This window comes from Doryrhamphus excisus, chromosome 8 (assembly GCF_030265055.1).
Source record: "Doryrhamphus excisus isolate RoL2022-K1 chromosome 8, RoL_Dexc_1.0, whole genome shotgun sequence".
Taxonomy (NCBI): Eukaryota; Metazoa; Chordata; class Actinopteri; order Syngnathiformes; family Syngnathidae; genus Doryrhamphus; species Doryrhamphus excisus.
This window is the reverse complement of record NC_080473.1, coordinates 4,856,775-4,875,411: the sequence shown is the minus strand read 5'-3', so window position 1 is coordinate 4,875,411 and position 18,637 is coordinate 4,856,775. Positions and strand designations below refer to the sequence as shown.

General features: G+C 40.4%; 1 protein-coding gene across 4 annotated transcripts in view; it reads right to left on the bottom strand.

Annotated features, from left to right (window-relative positions):
* ets1 (v-ets avian erythroblastosis virus E26 oncogene homolog 1) overlaps positions 1 to 18,637 on the bottom strand; it is a 43,781-nt gene that overhangs the window by 21,350 nt on the left and 3,794 nt on the right. For 2 of the 4 annotated variants that reach the window (XM_058080192.1, XM_058080191.1), the window contains exon 3: positions 16,324 to 16,474. In XM_058080192.1, coding sequence (XP_057936175.1) covers positions 16,324 to 16,474 — 151 coding nt within the window. Of the gene's footprint in view, positions 1 to 3,855; positions 4,200 to 16,323; positions 16,475 to 18,637 lie in introns of those variants that run through there. The other 2 variants (XM_058080193.1, XM_058080194.1) reach the window with 2 other exon arrangements.

Here is an 18,637-nt window from a genome sequence, read left to right as displayed (position 1 = left end):
CATTGTTATTTTCATCGCGGCAAACTAACCAACAGTGCCTCTTCTGGTTTCAACAAGTACTGCACTCCATTTTGCCCCAATTGCATCAATCCATGCATCCATTATGATGCACATTTCTTGTAAGAACGGCCAGAAATGTCACTGCACCCCACCCACTCTGCTGTGTGATCAACAAATTGATTAACTGAGGATGACACATGACAAAATAGGGGGCGCACTGACCTATAATGCTAAGCATTTTGTCCTCAGTTTGACATGGTAGTCCATGAGAATGAAAGAAAAAAACACACCAGATTGCTTAAATTGGCCCGGTTCAATGACAACCCACATCAAGAGAAGGCCTGATGGTCCAAATAATGTTTGCACAGCTGCCAGGCAGCCACCACGTACACTCCAACACTGGCATATGTTACACGAGCGCACACTAGAAAAAGTGCTGACACCAAAGCACAACTTATGTAACACACAATTCCGGCGCAACTTGCTTGGGCCTCACTGACGTGGGAGGCACCTCCAACACCTGAAGGTTCTACGTGCATACGTCGCAAGAAAGGAACCTTATAAGGGCTTTCGTGATGAATGGGCGGACATGCTAGATATAACAAACAGCATTTCGATCTGATAAAGCATGCTCCTCCATGCATGTCACCAAGCAGGGGCATGATCATCTGCAGCATTCCTCTCTGCCACCAGAGCAGAGAACTCTCTCAGCAGACAACTCCTAGCATGGAAACTGATTAGCAATTTTTCTATATTAGATACATATATTCTACCCCACTTCAATGCAGTCCCTAAAACACAGCGGAACACTGAACAATTCAAACGAAACTTACATAATGTCACCTGAGAGCCATACAAAAACTTTTCCTTTGGCTTTTTTATTGCCATGCCAAGACAGATGGTTAGAAGTGACAGCAAGTGAAGACTAATGATAATCACAAAACAAAAACTGGAACCTAATGGTCCTGGCTACTCAGTACAATGTGGCTGAAGCAAAAAAAAGATAGCAGTCATAATATTACAAGAAGAAAAGAACATGGAAAATTAAAGTAAAAGTAAATTCTCAAATATACATATTATATATATTATATACACTACCGCTACCTATGTTTGGGATCACTTGGAAATGTTTTTGTCCAGTCTGAGATATGGCTTTTTCTTGGCAGTCCTGCTATGAAGTCCAGCATCCTGAAGTCGCCGCTTCACTGTTGATACTGACACTGGTGTTTGATGGCTACTATTTAGTGCAGCTGTGAGGCATCTTTGTCTTAAACTACATACTCTCTTGCACAGTTGCAGCATTTTTCTGTCCTTGTTAGACCCAGTTTGTGCTGCTCTCTGAAGGGAGTAGTTAACAGCATGGTAAGAGATTTTAGTTTTAGTTTACATTTTTATATGGCTTTTCTAATCATCTCTTAGCCTTATAAAATGATGAACTTGGATTAATCATCTGATTAATTTTAATTGTTTGTGAAATGAATAAAATTGTTTGTGAAATGCATGTTTTTTCTTTGGAAAACAAAGACATTTGCAAGTGAGCCCAAACTTTTGAGCGGTAGTGTATATATCTAATATAAATATATTAGATGATTCTCCCCTCTCCTTATTAGTAACATTGCTTTGTAAGGTTTTGATTACTTTGAAGACTGTGAGACTGTTTATCACTCTGAAGTGATAAGAAACGATATTACAGTACCATGGCCTGTAAAGCAAAGTCCTTTGGCATATTTGTGTTACGTATATGTCAATGGAATGACATTCTAGATTGCTAATGCATTAATTTATTGTAAACTGGGCAGACATATTATCCCATTATTCATTTAATTCCTTGTTTGGAACATGCAGAGCAGCACAAGATGATGCATTAGTGTCAAGTCCTAGTCTATGACTTGAGTGCACCCACCTAAATTGTTTGTGAGGATTTTGATATATATCGTTATGTGCAGAACAGTGAGCCTTAGCACCTTGCATCGACAAAACTTTGTGGGATGTGCATATATGCTATCCACAGGTAACTGCAATGAGGAAATGGGCGGTTAAAGTGGCCACTCATATCTCGTTAGTGGGTCAATGCAGTTTGGTGCAAATTTCCATGACGCACATGCACGTAGAATGGGGGGAGGGGGATAGATTTGAAAATGTAGAAAATCCAAAGTAGGGAGGCAAGGTGTTGATGTGTTTACATCACCCTCGGCCATCTCTGTGTGGAGTTTGCATGTTCTCCCCGTGTATGCGTGGGTTTTCTCCGGGGACTCCGGTTTCCTCCCCCATTCCAAAAACATGCTAGGTTAATTGGCGACTCCAAATTGTCCATAGGTATGAATGTGAGTGTGAATGGTTGTTTGTCTATATGTGCCCTGTGATTGGCTGGCCACCAGTCCAGGGTGTGCCCCGCCTCTCGCCCGAAGACAGCTGGGATATGCTCCAGCACCCCCGCAACCCTTGTGAGGATAAGCGTTAAAAATGAATGAATGAATGATAATTTTACATGTTTTACATACATCAGCAAAGTATCACTGATGAATCTTCTTTTGGACAAAAACAGACTGAATCAACAGCACCCCTATTGGTTGGAGACAAGCAGTACACTCCATTTAGCCTCAACTGCTTCAAGACCCAAATCAATCGATAACTTATCAATTAGCTAATTTTTATGCCCTTCCCTAATTCAAACAGCCAATACTCCAAAAATGGCACCCACAAAGCCAGCTGACAACACTTGTGGTCTTCCCCTGGACTGAAGTAAGCCAAGAGGTTCCTGGCAAGCAGGGTCAGCAGAGAGGCAAGCCTCAATTCTGCACATTCATCATCTCAGCAGGCAGTGGAGAGAGAAGGGGGGGAGCTACTAAAGAAGAAGAGAGGGGAGAGAGGACCAGGAGCTTTCATGATGGAGGGGAGTGGTTGCCATGCTCCTGTACTGACAGCAGCCTTGGCGTGGAGAAGGGGGGTCAAGGATGAGATGCACAAAGAGTTATGTGGAAGACAACACACAGGTCAAAATGTGTGCTGTTAGGTACTAATTGTATAACAAAGACTTAGCTTACATCAAGCCTACACTATCCCCTTACTACTCAGAGCTAACGTTAGCCAGCAGTGTCGCCAGCCCACACTCGGTTCAGAGCCAACATAAGTAAGCCCACGTCTAGAAAAATGTTTCCAAGACACTGAAAGGGCTTGAGTTTACACAAGTCCTTTAAAAAGGTTCAATATCGCCAATCCGGCCTCACAGAGATCGGGGTTTGAATCTCTGTTGGAACATCTGTATGTGCATGTTCTCCTTCCAATTACCCTAACATGAGCAAACAAAAGCACAAACATTGCTTATTGTGTCAATTATTGTAGGTCAAGTATTACAAAGACTAATTAGATTAACTTTTTGAATCAAGTCCCAGCAACGCTACTAACTTTTCCCACTTTTGTAGCACCCAATTTTCTTCAACAAGATGACAGCAGGACTCTTTCAGTCATCAATCATCTATTGGGGAAGCATTCTATCAAATCTTATGCAACCATTACAATTAATTACAGCCTTTAATTAGATTCCTTTTAAATCAAGTCCCACCACAACAAGTTCCAATGCTAACTTTCCCCCCAACAGTGCAGCCTGGTTTCTGCAACTAGATGACAGCATGATTGATTCATTCGGTCATAAAGCGGCTTCGTGTGTTATTGCATCACTATCAAAGCCCGTGGCGTGATTGCATTTTTCCCCCAAGTGTTGTCCCACGTTGAGCAACCATGACACTGAAATATGTCCACAGTGTGACGGCACTACAGTAACGTGATGTACTGTACAAGACGCGCGTCACTCCCCGTGTCTGCGAATGACATAAAAACTTGAAATTGTCAACTCACCGTCCATCTTTTCAGCCTTTATGATTGTCAATGTCGGCTTCATATCGACAGCTGCCGTCATGATCATCAGAGCAGTGCGCCGCTTTCGAATCACAACCTCTCACTTCTTTCTGTTTTTTTTTTTTAAGTCGCCCTCGCTAGAAGTCAAGCAAAAATTCTGCTTTCTTTCTGTCACTTCCCAACTTGGCTTTCTTTCCCTCTCGGCCGGCAGACACACACACACTCCCTTTTTTCCTCCTTTCTCACACACTAACACACACTCACTCCTTCCGTCCCTGGCGAGGGGGCGTTGCATTGATAGAGCGGCTACAGCTGAGGGGGGCGGTGCTTGGCGGGGTTGGAAGGCAGGAGGGGGAGGTGAGGGTGGAGGGAAGGGGTTGGCGTGCCAGTTGATTCACAATTCAATTATGAGCGCAACACACACACACACACACAACCGGTGTGTGTGTGTGTGTGTGTGTGTGTGTGTGTGTGTGTGTTCAAAAAGCCCGAAAACGTCATCAAGCAGTTTACACGTTCCCGAAAATGATGTTAAAGATGTTTCACGGGGAGGGGGGGGGGCATAAAAGTATAAAGCACATTTAAGTGAGTACTAATCGTGTACTTTTCATATTTTCATACTTCAGACCACTTTTCAAAGTTTTCTAAGATGTCAAAATTAGTCGTGTCCAACCTTTGAACTGACAAAAAAAATCAAAGGAAGTGGGGGTCACCTTGATATTTATTTCTTTTTTCCATGTTGTAAAAATACTCAAACAAAAAAGGCTTTCTCCGTAATATCACCTTTTCACTTGATGTTCTTCCTTTTTTATTTTTTTTTCTATTTTTGGACCTAAACTAAGGGAGGGAGATTCCAATGTGAGGGAGGCCAGAAGGCACGGCAGCTCGACAAAAGTAAAGAAAAAAACACCCCTCCTCCCCCGGTTGTCCGGTGCATTTCACTTGGGCGACATGACAGCAAATACCCGAATCATGGCTTCTTTCATGTGCTTCTTCCATTGCTAACTGTCATGATTAAATCCACTGTTGTTACTGCGTGAATATCAAGTACAGTGGAACCTTGGTTAGCGTCATTAATCCCTTCCATAAGGTGTGACTCTATCCAAATAGGTTGTTTTTCATGACAAATAATAAAATCCCTATTCATGCGTATAAATGACGAACCAAAAATTAAATTAACAGTGAAGGATACATTTTACCTTCATTCAAAGACCAGTATTTTGATGAAAAAGGTGAGAAACAGTACAGAATAAGAAAGAACTAATGTGCCAGGTTCTTTGGGAGCAATCACGTCTTTGATTAAAGGGGACCTATTAAGCTTTCACCGCTCCTATAAATGTTGTTAAAATGTTGTATTCTTGTGTTAAACAATGCCCGAGTTTCAGATAATGAGGTTTGCACATTTGGAAGCCAGCCCTGAAACAAGTTTGGGATGGTTCTAGAATGGTTCCGGTTCCGGCTACAAGCTATTTATTAGCTGTGCAAGCTGAGTGCGACCAATCACAGTGGAGTAGGCGTCCCTGGAGGCAGGCCGCTTTGGATATCCAAGGAAATATAGCTGGAATAGGTTCAGATTCTGTAAGATCTATAAAGTTTTATGTGCAGGTTATTGTGTGTAGCTGCTCTATAGGAGTCCACATCTCAATACAAAGGGTCACAAATGAGTGTGGGCATATGGGCATGGTTTGCCAAATATGGGCATGGTTTGCCAAATGAGGTCCCTTTTAAGGTAAAAAATTACCTTATATGTTAATTTATCCATTTTGTTTGTTACTTATATACAATAAGAATGGTTTAGTGCATGTCAAAATATAATTTAAAACAATGTGTTATTTGTTTGTGCTATGACAAATGGTGTTAGCTAGCAAAGAAGTACACAGTCAAACCCTGATGACATCATAGGCGGGTAACAGCGCTGACTTCTGTTTCCTGTTTCCAAGCAAGCTAATAAGGCCGTTGCGTTGTACAAACACAGTCGGACTTCGCAAGTCGCGTACTGTAAAACGGTGTTATAAGGGACGACGGGGACAATTTTCAGGAAAATGTTTTAAATGTAATTCTGCCTTTTCTTGTTAAACAGGAAGCTGTTTTGTGTTGTTTTTTTTTTCAAAGAAGCATATATTCTTGAATAAAAATCATTCAAAAAAAAATTCCCGAAAATTGTCCTTTATTACCCCGCCATCCCTTATAACCCCGTTTTACGGTACTGTATTATGTGCTAACTGGAAAACTAGGTGTAAATTTGAACCGTAATTTTGAACCGCCAACCAGAATTCTGCTGCCGTGGAATGCAGCTTCCTGTTAATCGAGGAAAAAAACAAACTTCTTTTTGTTTTTTAGCTCAACTAATCAAGATAAATTGAGTAAATACTTGTGGATCCGTTTTAAAGAACAGTGTCAGAAGTGACAAGAAACATGACTGATTTGACTAATAACTGATACTGATCTCACTGTGAATAATCAATAAAAAGAAAAAGAAGTTGCAATTTGTTATCTACAGAAAACAAGAACAAAGAGCATGGCTTCCTGGAAATCAAATCACCCAAAAAAAGAACAGAGTGAGGTCTGAGCAGAGCAAGTGTTACAGCATACAGAACGTCGCGTCATTCTCTCCACTGCAGGAACAATACGGGGAAATTCCTATTGTTCAGCAGCAGCAGCATCATCATTATTATCAACAAGCTTGTTTTTTAAAGGCGCATCATGGCAAACGTCAATATGACACTGCAAGAGCTGTGTGCATGCATGTTTTCCTAAATGATGGAGATGGAGGCAGCCCGGCCGCCCGCCCGGCCCGCCCGGGATATTGATCACGTATGGATTCTCAAAGCGGCGCTACTTCACCGCTTCCATTAGCAGGCCTGTGGGTCAGGTTTCACTGGCCAGATAGGAGCCTGGCTTGGGAAGAAGTGCTCTGGCTGCTGTGGTTGAATGGGGGTGGGTGGGTGGGTGGGTGGGGGGAGCTTGCATTGGGGCAAAGCAGAGCGTTGCGAGGCGGAGGGGGCGGGGGCATACAGTGGAGTCCACTCCATCTCCGTCATTCCGTCTTTCTGAGTGGACGTCTTTGTTTTCTGTTAATGAACTCCCTCATATCTGTTCTTAAAAGGAGCGGCCTACGTCCTTTGGTGCCTGGAGGCGGCCATTAAGAGTTTTTAATGGTGTTGCTGACTAATACCACTGAACGCTGGCTGTGTCGGTTGTATGTTGCAATTATAGCCAGAATTTTTATGCTAGCTACTCAAGGGGATGACAGTATAGAAATAATATACTTAATGGAGAATATAGATTTACATGCATAAACCAATGCAAAATTAAAGAAATGAAATGGATAAATGAAAGTTTTTACCTTTTATGAAGACTCTTTGTGGTGAAAATGGTGAGGAGAGGCAAGACTACTTTGCAATGAGTTATTTCAAGAGTTTTTCTTGCCTTCTTTACCAAATTGCTGACACTCGCAACTCTTGTTGGCCCCATGGCGAGTTATTTAGCGCTCGTACTTAATAAAAAATGCATGGCAAGTGTGTCAGCAACACATGGGGTGCTGGCCTGGCCGCTCAGTTCCACTGAATGAGGGCAATGGGACTAGTCTGTTATGCGAAATATTGTACGATAGTGCATGAAAACTGGGGCAAAATTGTCATCAAAAACCAAATCATACAAGAACTGGGGCATTCCAGATTTACAATCAACTGAAGAGGAGTCATTAGTGTCTAAAAAGATGACGACACAAGAGTGTACTGTGTGTCTTGTGTCAAAGTTTGGGGCTGCATGATTGCTGCTGACGTGAGAGCTGCGGTTCATTGATGGGAAACATGAATTCCAATAGGAACTGTGACACCACAGCCAAACAAAACACACCTATCACAATAACCAATTCTTACCACACCACTTTTAGGTCCCCTCTGGTAAGGCAACATCCCCATTGGTACCGTACTGTACCCTTGAATGGTCTGGTCGTCTATTGGGAATGGGAATGGGAATATAAGCAATAAATGTGGCACAACACCACTGGACCAATATTTCAGTCTGTCTCCAAAGAAAAAATGTTTTCTTGTAAAATTCCATTGCTCTCATTTTATTTTTCTATAGTAAATTTTAGTTTATTATTTTTTTATTATAATATTTTAGTTTGTTCTCTAAGAATTACAGCTTTTCTTCAAAACAATTCTACTTTTATTTCCTCAGTTTCATCTTTGCTTTATTCTCATAAAAGTAATATTTTTTATTTAAAATTACAGTTTTATCTTATAAATGGTTTATATTTTATTTATTATAACTTTTCTCAGAAAATGACTTTTTTCTCATAAAACAACATTTTTATTCTCATAAATTATATTTTATCTTTGAAAAAAAAACGTAACTTTATCCTCCAAATGTGGATAAAAAATCAATGACATTATTCTTGGTTTTGTATTTGCTTTCATCTCATAAATTATTATTTTTTTCTTAGAAAAAGTAAAAAAAAAATATTGCAAAATAATGACATTATTCTGGCATTTGTATGAATGTTATTCTTGTGAAATGATGTGTTATTCCAGTTAAAATAAACATTCATGGCTTTTTTTGCAAGACAGCGCGATGCTCTGATGCAGCTATTTCCCCTCCTGGCTGGCACATCTGTGTCTCCTGCAGGTCTACTGTATAATCCTCATGTGGAACACCTGCTCCTTTTACCACCTTTACTGAAAGCGTACTGAATTTGAGGCAATGCACACAGCTGCCAGCTTGACAACGTCAAAAGAAGAATCCCGCCTGCTTAAGTTGTTTATTTGGTGCGTGCTTCTTTTTCTGCATGAAATACGTACCCGATGCGATGGCTAGGTTGAAATGAAAAATCAATATGTGTGTGACAATGAGCGCAGTGTGTGGCTAGACTGTGTTTAGCATGCAATCAATCAGTCACTCATTCTCAGGCCCAGATGGGTGACACACACATAGAGGGTGCAGACAGTGAAACAGTAAAACAGTAGGATCTTTGTGGTGGCTGTCTAGTGGCTCAGTGGCAGCTCTATCAGTACTTCATGTTGTCTGAAGGTGCCACAGGCTGCATGCCCCCCTGCTGAGATCTAAGGCTTAGCTGGCTGACTCGCTGCGTACCTTAAAAGTGGGTTTATTTGTGTGTGTGTGTGTCTTGTGTGCATCTTTCCCCTGTGCCGAACATTCCACAGTCTGCCCAGTGTGTGTATGTATGTATGCATGCGTGTGTGCATGCGTGTGTGTGTGCAGTGGGAAAGCAGAGAAGCCCCCCTGAATAAAGGCTTTTCTGAACAATTAGCTCCACTAAAAAGGACATCTCTTCCTCCATTAGTGGCACCACGTGCCCCCCATCACTCCATTGTGCAGATAATTCAATTATCCCCACCCCCCTCCCCAGTCTTTTTGCCTCCCCCTCGCCTCGTCTTGCCCTCCCTCTTCCCCTCCCAGCCCCATAATGTTGCCGACATGCTAAGCCGTGCCGGAGCAGCTGAGGGGGAAAAAAGCATCAGTCTGCGCCTCTAATTTGCTTCACATTGAATGAAAGACTGCTTGACGTTGGCGGGAGGAGCCGCACTCATCACAAGCCGAGCTTTATCTCCTCACTCTTTCACTTGTGATATTTTTGCACCTTTATATCATACCTCCACAGCTTTTTAAACAGACAATCTCGAAAAAGATTGCATCTGGAGGACAAAAGATGCCAGTGATGTCATCCCTTTACAGCTCACAGTCCCTTGGGGTCATATGGGCATGGTTTGCCATGTAGTCACTCCATTCATTTCTTTCATCTCCCGTGGAGGATCATGGCACTAACAAGACATCTACAAAGTGGTATACAATCTACTTACTAACCATTGCACAGAAAATGCTGAAAATTAGCTGAAAAAGATGCACCACTACTGTGCTTTATGTGCTATTATTTTTCATGCAGTGCTACTACTGCTTGACCTTGCTACCACTGATCAATGCGCTCAACAAAACAGCAATGGTAACTTTAAGGTGTTGAGCCGAATTATTAAAGAATTAGTTTTATACCTTCAGGGGACTGACAAGCACATGTGTGTAAAATTTGAGCAATATTAGTTGAAAAACAACCATAAGGCAAAACGGATTTGCCAGAAATTTTCGATATGTTTTAATCATTACCTGCAACTAGCAATTTATTTTCTTAGTCAATTAATCTGAATCTAGATGTTTCGATTAATCGAGTAATTGGTTAACATGCAAATGTTGGGTTAATTAGTGACTCTAAATTGTCCATAGGTATGAATGTGAGTGTGAATGGTTGTTTGTCTATATGTGCCCTGTGATTGGCTGGCCACCAGTCCAGGGTGTACCCCGCCTCTCGCTTGAAGACAGCTGGGATAGGCTCCAGCAGACCCGCGACCCTTGTGAGGATAAGCAGTGGAAAATGAATGAATGAATTAATGAATGCTATAAGAGACTCGTTGCAAGTTATCACAAACACTTGATTGCAGTTGTTGCTGCTAAGGGTGGCCCAACTACTTATTAGGGTTGGTCGGAAATCACTTTTTCACACAGTGCCCTGTGACTTGGATTTTTCCTCTACCTTAAAAACTGCATTTTGTGTTCAGTTTTGTGAGAATTGGAGAATATTTATATTTGTTTGATGATATGAAACATTTCCAAGTTTCTTGAACGCTTTTTCAGGAGGGCAAACACAGTGTACAATGATTTCTGACATCACTCTAGTCCAGTACAACATGTTCTTCGATGGTTAGCAATTAGTCAATGTGCTATCAAAGAGGAACTAACACATTTCCTAGAAATATAACACACAGAACTCTTGGAAAAGGAAGTTTACAATATGACCAAAATGTTGATGATGTAGAAGAGAAAAAAATGTAAACTCTAATAAACTGTACTTGTTGGTGAACATTACAAGATATTTTTATGTATTTTTATTTCTATCAGTAGAATGATTAACCACTATCATATTATAGTCTCAAAATGTAGTATTATTATGAAATCAAACAGCCCTACTGCCTCATGGTGAGCCAAGTAGGGCCTGTTTTGTACATGCACCAAGATTAATATGAGCAAAATTTTGTAGTAGTGTTAGGGTCAAAAGCGGTGTGAAGTTGAAGTATTACCACAATTAAGGTATATACAGTATATGGTTTCATTGATTTATTTCATTAATAAATAAAATAAATGCTTTCATTTATTAAAAATGACTTTTTATTGTGAAGTTCAGACATTGTTCTCAAAATGGATGGTAATGGTGCTAGATACTACTAGAACCGATACTACTAGAACCGAGAGAACCGGCTACCACCTGTGACCTCTGAGCCTCGATAACCCAGCTGAAATGTGGGAGCACGCCGATGGCCACGCTGCACATTCCTCCACTGTTGTCTGCAGCTTTTCCGTGTTTCCACTCTTGTTTTGTTTTATTGTTGGAGGAGGGCGGAGGAAGTGTGCGCCGGCCTGATTAGCATCACTGCTTCCTCCTTTCCCATAACCCCCACTAAGACCCCCACGGCCCCCCTGTTTACTTGGAGAAATAAAAAATGGGCCTGCGCCCGTGTGGACGTGCCCCTCGTCATCGTCCCCCCCCGTAGGCTCTTCTCCCACCACCACCCATCCTCGCTCTTGTGACTTATCCTTCCACTCTGCTCAAACGCCATTCCGCCCACTCACTTTTACCCCCAGCCCCCCCTTGCAAATGTCCAGCTGTCAAATCACATCAAATAAAAGGGAGGCCAATGGTTCCTGAGTGCCAGATCACAGCTGTGTATACTAAAGGGAAGTGCTAAAGAGTTAATGTGTGTGTGTGTGTGTGTGTGTGTGCTTTGCTGAATGGGAAGATGCTGTAATTCAATAGTAGTCAGAGTGCATGGTGGGAATTTAATGAATGAATGAATATGTGAATAAGTGTGCATCATCCCCATGCAGGATCTTCTCAGATTAGAATGACACACATTGTCAGAGCATTGTCACATCGTGGGAGTGTTTTACAGAGCTGGCTCAGTGTAAACATCACTACGGCGTGTGTGTGTGTGTGCGTGTATGAGTGTCTTCTAACATTCAACATCTGTATTCTCAGACAGGAGAAAACCCACGCATGCACGGGGAGAACATGCAAACTCCACACAGAGATGCCCGAGGGTGGAATCGAACTCGGGTCGGCTAGCTGTGTGGTGAGCGCGCTAACCTCTCTTCCACTGTGCAGCCCCTACTTTATTTTCAGAAAATGAAAAAAAATATTCAGGGACTTTATTTCTTTATTTAAATTTCTGATGGAATCCTCATGCAATCTCGATTGTTTTCTCATAAAATGGTGATTCTCACGTATTCGACTGCATTGTGTCACATTTATTCAGGCAATTTTTTCAAGATTACTTTTTAAACTACCCAGAATTTTGATTGAACAATCCTGATTTTTTTCTCATAAAATGGTGACAGTCAAATTTTTTTACTATATTTTTCCTTTCTCCAAAAAAATACCACTTTACGCTCCGAAATTTATGAACAAATTCTCATTATTATTTTATTTTACTGTCAGATAATTTACATTATTATAATATATTTATATTATTGCTTTTTATATTATTGCTTAAATATATTATTAATTTAATGTTTTTTATTTCCATGAATTTGTAAAGCCAGTTACAAAAGAAAAAAAGTCATAGGCAGCAAATGGACGTTTGACACCCGTGCCTTTGCATCAAAAGCTGAAAATGTTGAATATTTAAGGAAGGCACTGTTGGAGGGTTTACCAGGAATTAGTCAAGGCCTTGAGACTATGCCAAAGTTCGGGTCAGCACCAAGTTGCACTAAATGACTCTATCAACATCTCCAGGTGGCTCAATAGCTGTTCAAACTGCGCTGGACATGGTGATAGCATTCAGGAGCGGGATGAGAAAAAAAAAAAAAAAAGAGAAGGTCATCGCTGGGTCATTTTTTTCCATTTAGCAATGTTTATGTCAACGGTTTAGCGCTGGGAGCAATGAAGTGAGGGCTGCAAAGGAGTGTGTCTGCGGCAACAAACACTAGCAAATCCCATCAAATCCTCACTCCCTCACACACGACACACACTCGGACCTCCTCCACCTCTCTAGAGACCAAACCAGAGGCTTGGGAAAAAGATGGCCGCCCTTTCGCCCCTTGTACGAGATCCCTCCCCTCTGTGTCATGTAGCCTCTCATCCAGCCCAAAGAGGTGGCGGGAGAGAGCAGCCCAGCGGCCCCACGCTGCTCCTGAGGAGTACGTCCCAGCCTGCCAGCATCAATCACGCTTGAGGACGACAAGAGGCACTGGAAAGAATGTTCCCGTTTAAAATTAAACGACAAAAGGGAGAAAAGATGGAGGGGACGACGAGGGAGCAAAAAAGAGAGGGGAGTGGTTATCTGCTAAAGGCATTGCCCTGTCGGTCAGCGTCAGCAACACAACAACAGTGCGCGCATGTGGCCAGGATAAAAACAACAAAGTTCAAATGCGGGTTGACATCCCACATGTTGAACCACAACTCATTTCTTCCTTTTACACAATCAGTCGTTGTGTCAGTGCTGTGCCTTTACAACACAACCGCAAACTCATGCACAACATCACTGCTTTTACCCTTTTAGCAATTCAGTCTGTTTTGGGGACAAACAATAGTCATGATATAACTGGGATTGGTTCAGTGAAAAATGGAAAAAAGGAGAATAATTAAGAAAGAATTAATAATAATAATGGATTCGATTTCATGCCGCTTTTCAAGCAAACCCATTATTCATTCGCTCCTCAGTCACACACTGGTGGTGGTAATCTATATCTGTATTAACAACTGTCCTGGGGTTGTCTAACGGAAACGTGGCTGCTCATCTGCACATAAAACCTCCCCGTCCCCCCGCTCCCACATTCATTGTCATCATACACCAGTGTGGGAAGCAATGGCGGCAAGGTGGGTGGAGTGCCTTGCCCAGGGACACAACAACAGTGACTGGGTGGAGGGAGCGAGGATCAAACCACCAACCTTCCGCTTTCTGGATATTTCTGGATAATATTACAAGCACCTGTAATGTCTAAATATGACAAAAAAGGTGAGTATTTTACTGAAATAAAGTGGTAATATTACAAGTGCCAGTAAAGCCTAAATATTATGAAAAAGCGTACATTGTACCAGAATAGGCGGCACGGCGATCGAGTGGTTAGCGCGCAGACCTCACAGCTAGGAGACTAGGGTTCAATTCCACCCTCGGCCATCTCTGTGTGGAGTTTGCATGTTCTCCCCGTGCATGCGTGGGTTTCCTCCCACATTCCAAATATTCAAAAATATTATGAAAAAGCTTACATTGTACCAGAATGAAGAGGTAATATTACAAGTACCAGTAATGCCTAAATATTACAAAAAAGTTGAGTATTTTACTAAAATAAAGTGGTAATATTGGCAATATTACAAGTACCTGTGATGCCTAAATATTATGAAAAAGCGTACATTGTACCAGAATAAAGATGTAATATTACAAGTACCAGAAATGCCTAAATATTACAAAAAGTGTATATTTTACTAGAATAAAGTTGTAATATTACAAGTACCAGTAAAGCCTAAATATTATGAAAAAGTACACATTTTACTAGAATGAATTGGTAATATTACAACAATAAAACAAAGCAAATATTTGAATAGAAATGCCAACAAGAAAAAAGTGTATGTTTAAAAAAAAAAAGTAATGTAACGGTCTGAGAATAAATTTTGATATTTCGAGAGTAATGCTGTCCTTTTTCCAGAAAAAGGAAAAGGTCCTACTTCTCTAAAAACACCAAAAGCAGCTGCAATTTTACAGGAGGAAAACTGACATTTCTGCGAGGAACAAAATAAAAAGCTTTAAACTTCCCTTGATTAATTTTGTAATGGAATATTTTCCGGGCATATTATCTTCATTCTGTGAAGGCATACTCTTCAACCATTGGCTTGTATCAAAGACCCTAAATGTCGTTTTAGCAGCAGCTTTTAGCCGCTCACGTGTCTTGATAGAGCAAGATATGCTCATTTGAAAAGCCTGCAGCCAAGGCTTTGACTTTTATCTAAAAGGGGATGAGGGGGGCAAAATGGGCTTTGGGATAAATGCAAATCGTTCGCTTGGAGTGTGAAACCGCATACATCGCATTCAACCATGGTGTTGATTAATGTGATGGCCAACAACATTTACATCAGAAGCCGCAATCTTTCCCTAACATGATACAGATGTTGTTTTGGTTTATGCCAAAACTTAACTACTTTCTATCACATACAATAATTAGACACTCCATTAGGTACGTACACCTGCACAATCCAGCAAGATGAAATACAACAGGTGTCAATCAAGGTGCTGAGCTTTACTAGCTCCACCAAACAGCTCATTCAATTTAATTACATAAAAAAAATATACCATAATGTGTGAATAAAATTACTTGAAAAAGTCTCAAGATAATATAATTTAAAAAAAGCAATAATATAATGTATATGAATATGTAAATATATGTAAAAAAAAAAGTGAATGTGTTAATGAGGATAAGCAGTAGAAAATGAATGAATTATATAATATATTAAATAAGTGTTTTTTATTTTAAAAAATTTAAAAGAGCAAGTACATTTTTTTTAATCACAAGGTGTAAAATGGCATAAAAATATATAATTAGTTTTTTCCCATTAACTTCAAGTCATTAAAACTTAAAACTAAACTAATAATTAAAAAATAATAATAAAAAGCAGATTGTCTAACGTATATATGTGCTCTGTCATTGGCTGGCCACCTGATGTACTCTGCCTCTCGCCCAAAGACAGCTGGGATAGGCTCCAGCACCCCCGGTAGAAAATGAATGAATGAATTATATTATATTATATATTAAATAAGTGAATATTTTTAATTTTAAAAAGTTTAAAAAAGCAAGTTAATATTTTTTACATCACAAATAAAATGTGTAAAATGGCATAAATAAATATTATTAAGTTTTCTTCCCATTAACTTGAAGTCATTAAAACTTAAAACTAAACTAAAAATGTCTTAATAATGTTCATTCATTCATTCATTCATTCATTCATTTTTTACCGCTTTTCCTCACGAGGGTGCTGGAGCCTATCCCATAATGTTAAAAAAATAAATAAAAATCAGTTTGTCTAAAGTTTATGTGTCCTGTGATTGGCTGGCGACCAGTCCAGGGTGTACGCTGCCTGGGATAGGCTCTAGCATGCCCGCGACCCTCGTGAGGATAAGTGGCATAGACTTAACATTGATGGATGGATATCAATAATCAAATAAAATTAAATGCTAATGGCCATCGACATATTACCAATTTTGTATCAACTTACTAAGACTTTTCCATGTCCTCTAAAACGATGTCATGAATAAAGCATCCACAGACATCCATATGCAGGAGTTGAATATCTGTCACAAGATGATTTGCTGCTGTTCCATATTAGGACGTGATGCCTCAGGGAGGAAGACTGATTTCAGGTTTAAGCTGACTCAGCATGAATGTTTCGCCTCGGTGTACACATCCTACCTGTGGGGCACATGTCGTGTCCATTGGGGACCTCCTGCAGGGGGACATCCTGGGTGTAGAGCGGCTGTGAAGGGTAGTACTGCGGCTGCTGAGGGTGGACAACACCGTGGAGGTGCAACTGAGGGCCGATGGCGACTCCTCCGCTCTGCTTCTTTGGACAAACAAGACACAGAATGATTATTTACTGGGTTGTTTCCGCCGTGGTTAAATGTGACGCTTTATCTTTTTGCTGTGTTGTTTTATTTTTCAGCTTATCACACAAACACGTACGAGAGGCCTCAGTGGGAGGGGGAGACAGGACTTGACAAGGGGGGAGTGGAAGAGATATGAAATTCTTTGTGGACGTAAGCGATAGCGGCATTCCATTTTTAGCACTGGTCAACAAACCTCAATAGATATTGTTCAGCGGCTTCTGTTTGAAAGAAAAGTCAAAGAAAAAGACATTTTCTCACCAAAGTACCCGTGAGTAAACGTTCAAGTATCACAGTTGTGTATTACACAGCACGCCACCACACTGACTAACCATCTGATAAGTGTCGCCTGTTCAAGCATAGCAGCGTTTATCAGTAGCTGGCCTGCTTTATGGATGGCTAACATGAAACGAGGATGCTGGAGGGGGGGGGGCATTTTATGAGAGCCTTTATGGGTATGAGAATGAGACGAGACTCTATCAGTCCAGTCAAAAAGTGAGGAGGCATGAAGGAGCAACATGATGATTGATGGATTGTAAAAAGAGACAACCATAGCGGAGGCGACACTGCTTGACACGCGTGTACTATGAAAAGAGGATGGGTACTCCACTATTCAATCCAAATGCAGTCAGTTGTCAATGGAAATGAAATGAAACACACATTAGCATCTGCTGAGTGAATTTGTGGATGCAAACTGATTTCTGTTTGTGCTTCATGGATGGCATCACACTTGGAAAAAAAGCCAAACAAACCTGGGCTCTGGGTACAAAAATCCCAAAAACTTTGACTTCATGCCCAAAAAACAGACCAAACTTAAAACAAACTCAAAAAAAGTAAAAAAAAACTTGGACTTCACACCCAAAAGCATAAAAAGGACAAAGAAAACGACAAAAGAAACAAAGGTGGCGGGCCGAAACCCCCCCAAAAGTTAAAAAAAATGTAAAACTAATTTGGGCTACTGGCACAAAATCACACACACAAAAAGAAACAAAGTGAAACTTTGGGCCTTAAAACACAAAAAGTCAAATAAAAAGCAAAACTAACTTGGGCTTTTGGCACAAAATCACAAAAAAGACAGATAACCTAAAGGTTAAAGAGCAAAACATTCTTGGACTTTAGGCCCAAATGTACAAAAAAGACCATGAGAAAGATAAACCAACTAAAGCTAGGACAGTGACACAAAAAATCTAATGAAAAGTAAAAGTAACTTTGATGACTGACTGAAAAAATGCTATGATGCAAAAAATTCTAAGAAAATGAAAAACTAACTCGAGATTCTGGCTCAAAATCACACACTAAGAAAACTAAGTAAAACTTTGGAGCTGAACGCACAAAAAAGTCAAAGAACAAAGAAAAAATACTTGGACTTTGAGCTGAAAAAAGCGCAAAAGAAGAAAAACAGACTAAAGCGTTGAGTTTAAAATTACTAAAAAGTCAAACAAAAACAAACCATACGGTACTTGGGCTTTTGACCGCCCCCAAAAAGCCAAAAAACATAACTAATTGGGGTGACTGGCCTAAAATCATAAAAAAAAACAAAGAAACTAAAGCTTTGGGCCTAAAAACACAAAAAATGCAAAAAAAATAATAACTTGTGCTAGAAAAGTCCAAGAAAAAGCAATACCAATTTGGGTGACTGAATGAAAGACACAAAAAAACAACAAAAAAGTGAAACAAACTCAGGCATCGGGTCAGAACACTAAAAGAAAAAGTAAACAAAAACAACATTTTGTCAGCCATGTGTCGAGGCTCACGACGCTGAAGTCTCATGTCATCTCAAGCATTTGAATAAGCGATATGGGCTTCATGCTGCAGCTTGTTTTTTTATTGGAATATTTACGGCATACTGTAAAAAGCAAAATTACTAATTTAGGTTAAATATTACACAGGTTTGCTTTGTCAGATATTATCTAAGATCGCTTCGTATATCTTGACATACACTGGATTGCGTGAAGCATCAAAAAAATATCAAAGCGGCTGCCACATCCTTCAATCTTTATGTATGCGGCCCTTGATGGAAGAAGTTAGGACACCCCTGCCTTAATGTGTAAAGAGCTTAGATGTGAGTGCTCTATAAATAAACATGAATTGTACTGTTTGTAAGGCAAAAACAAAAACATGGC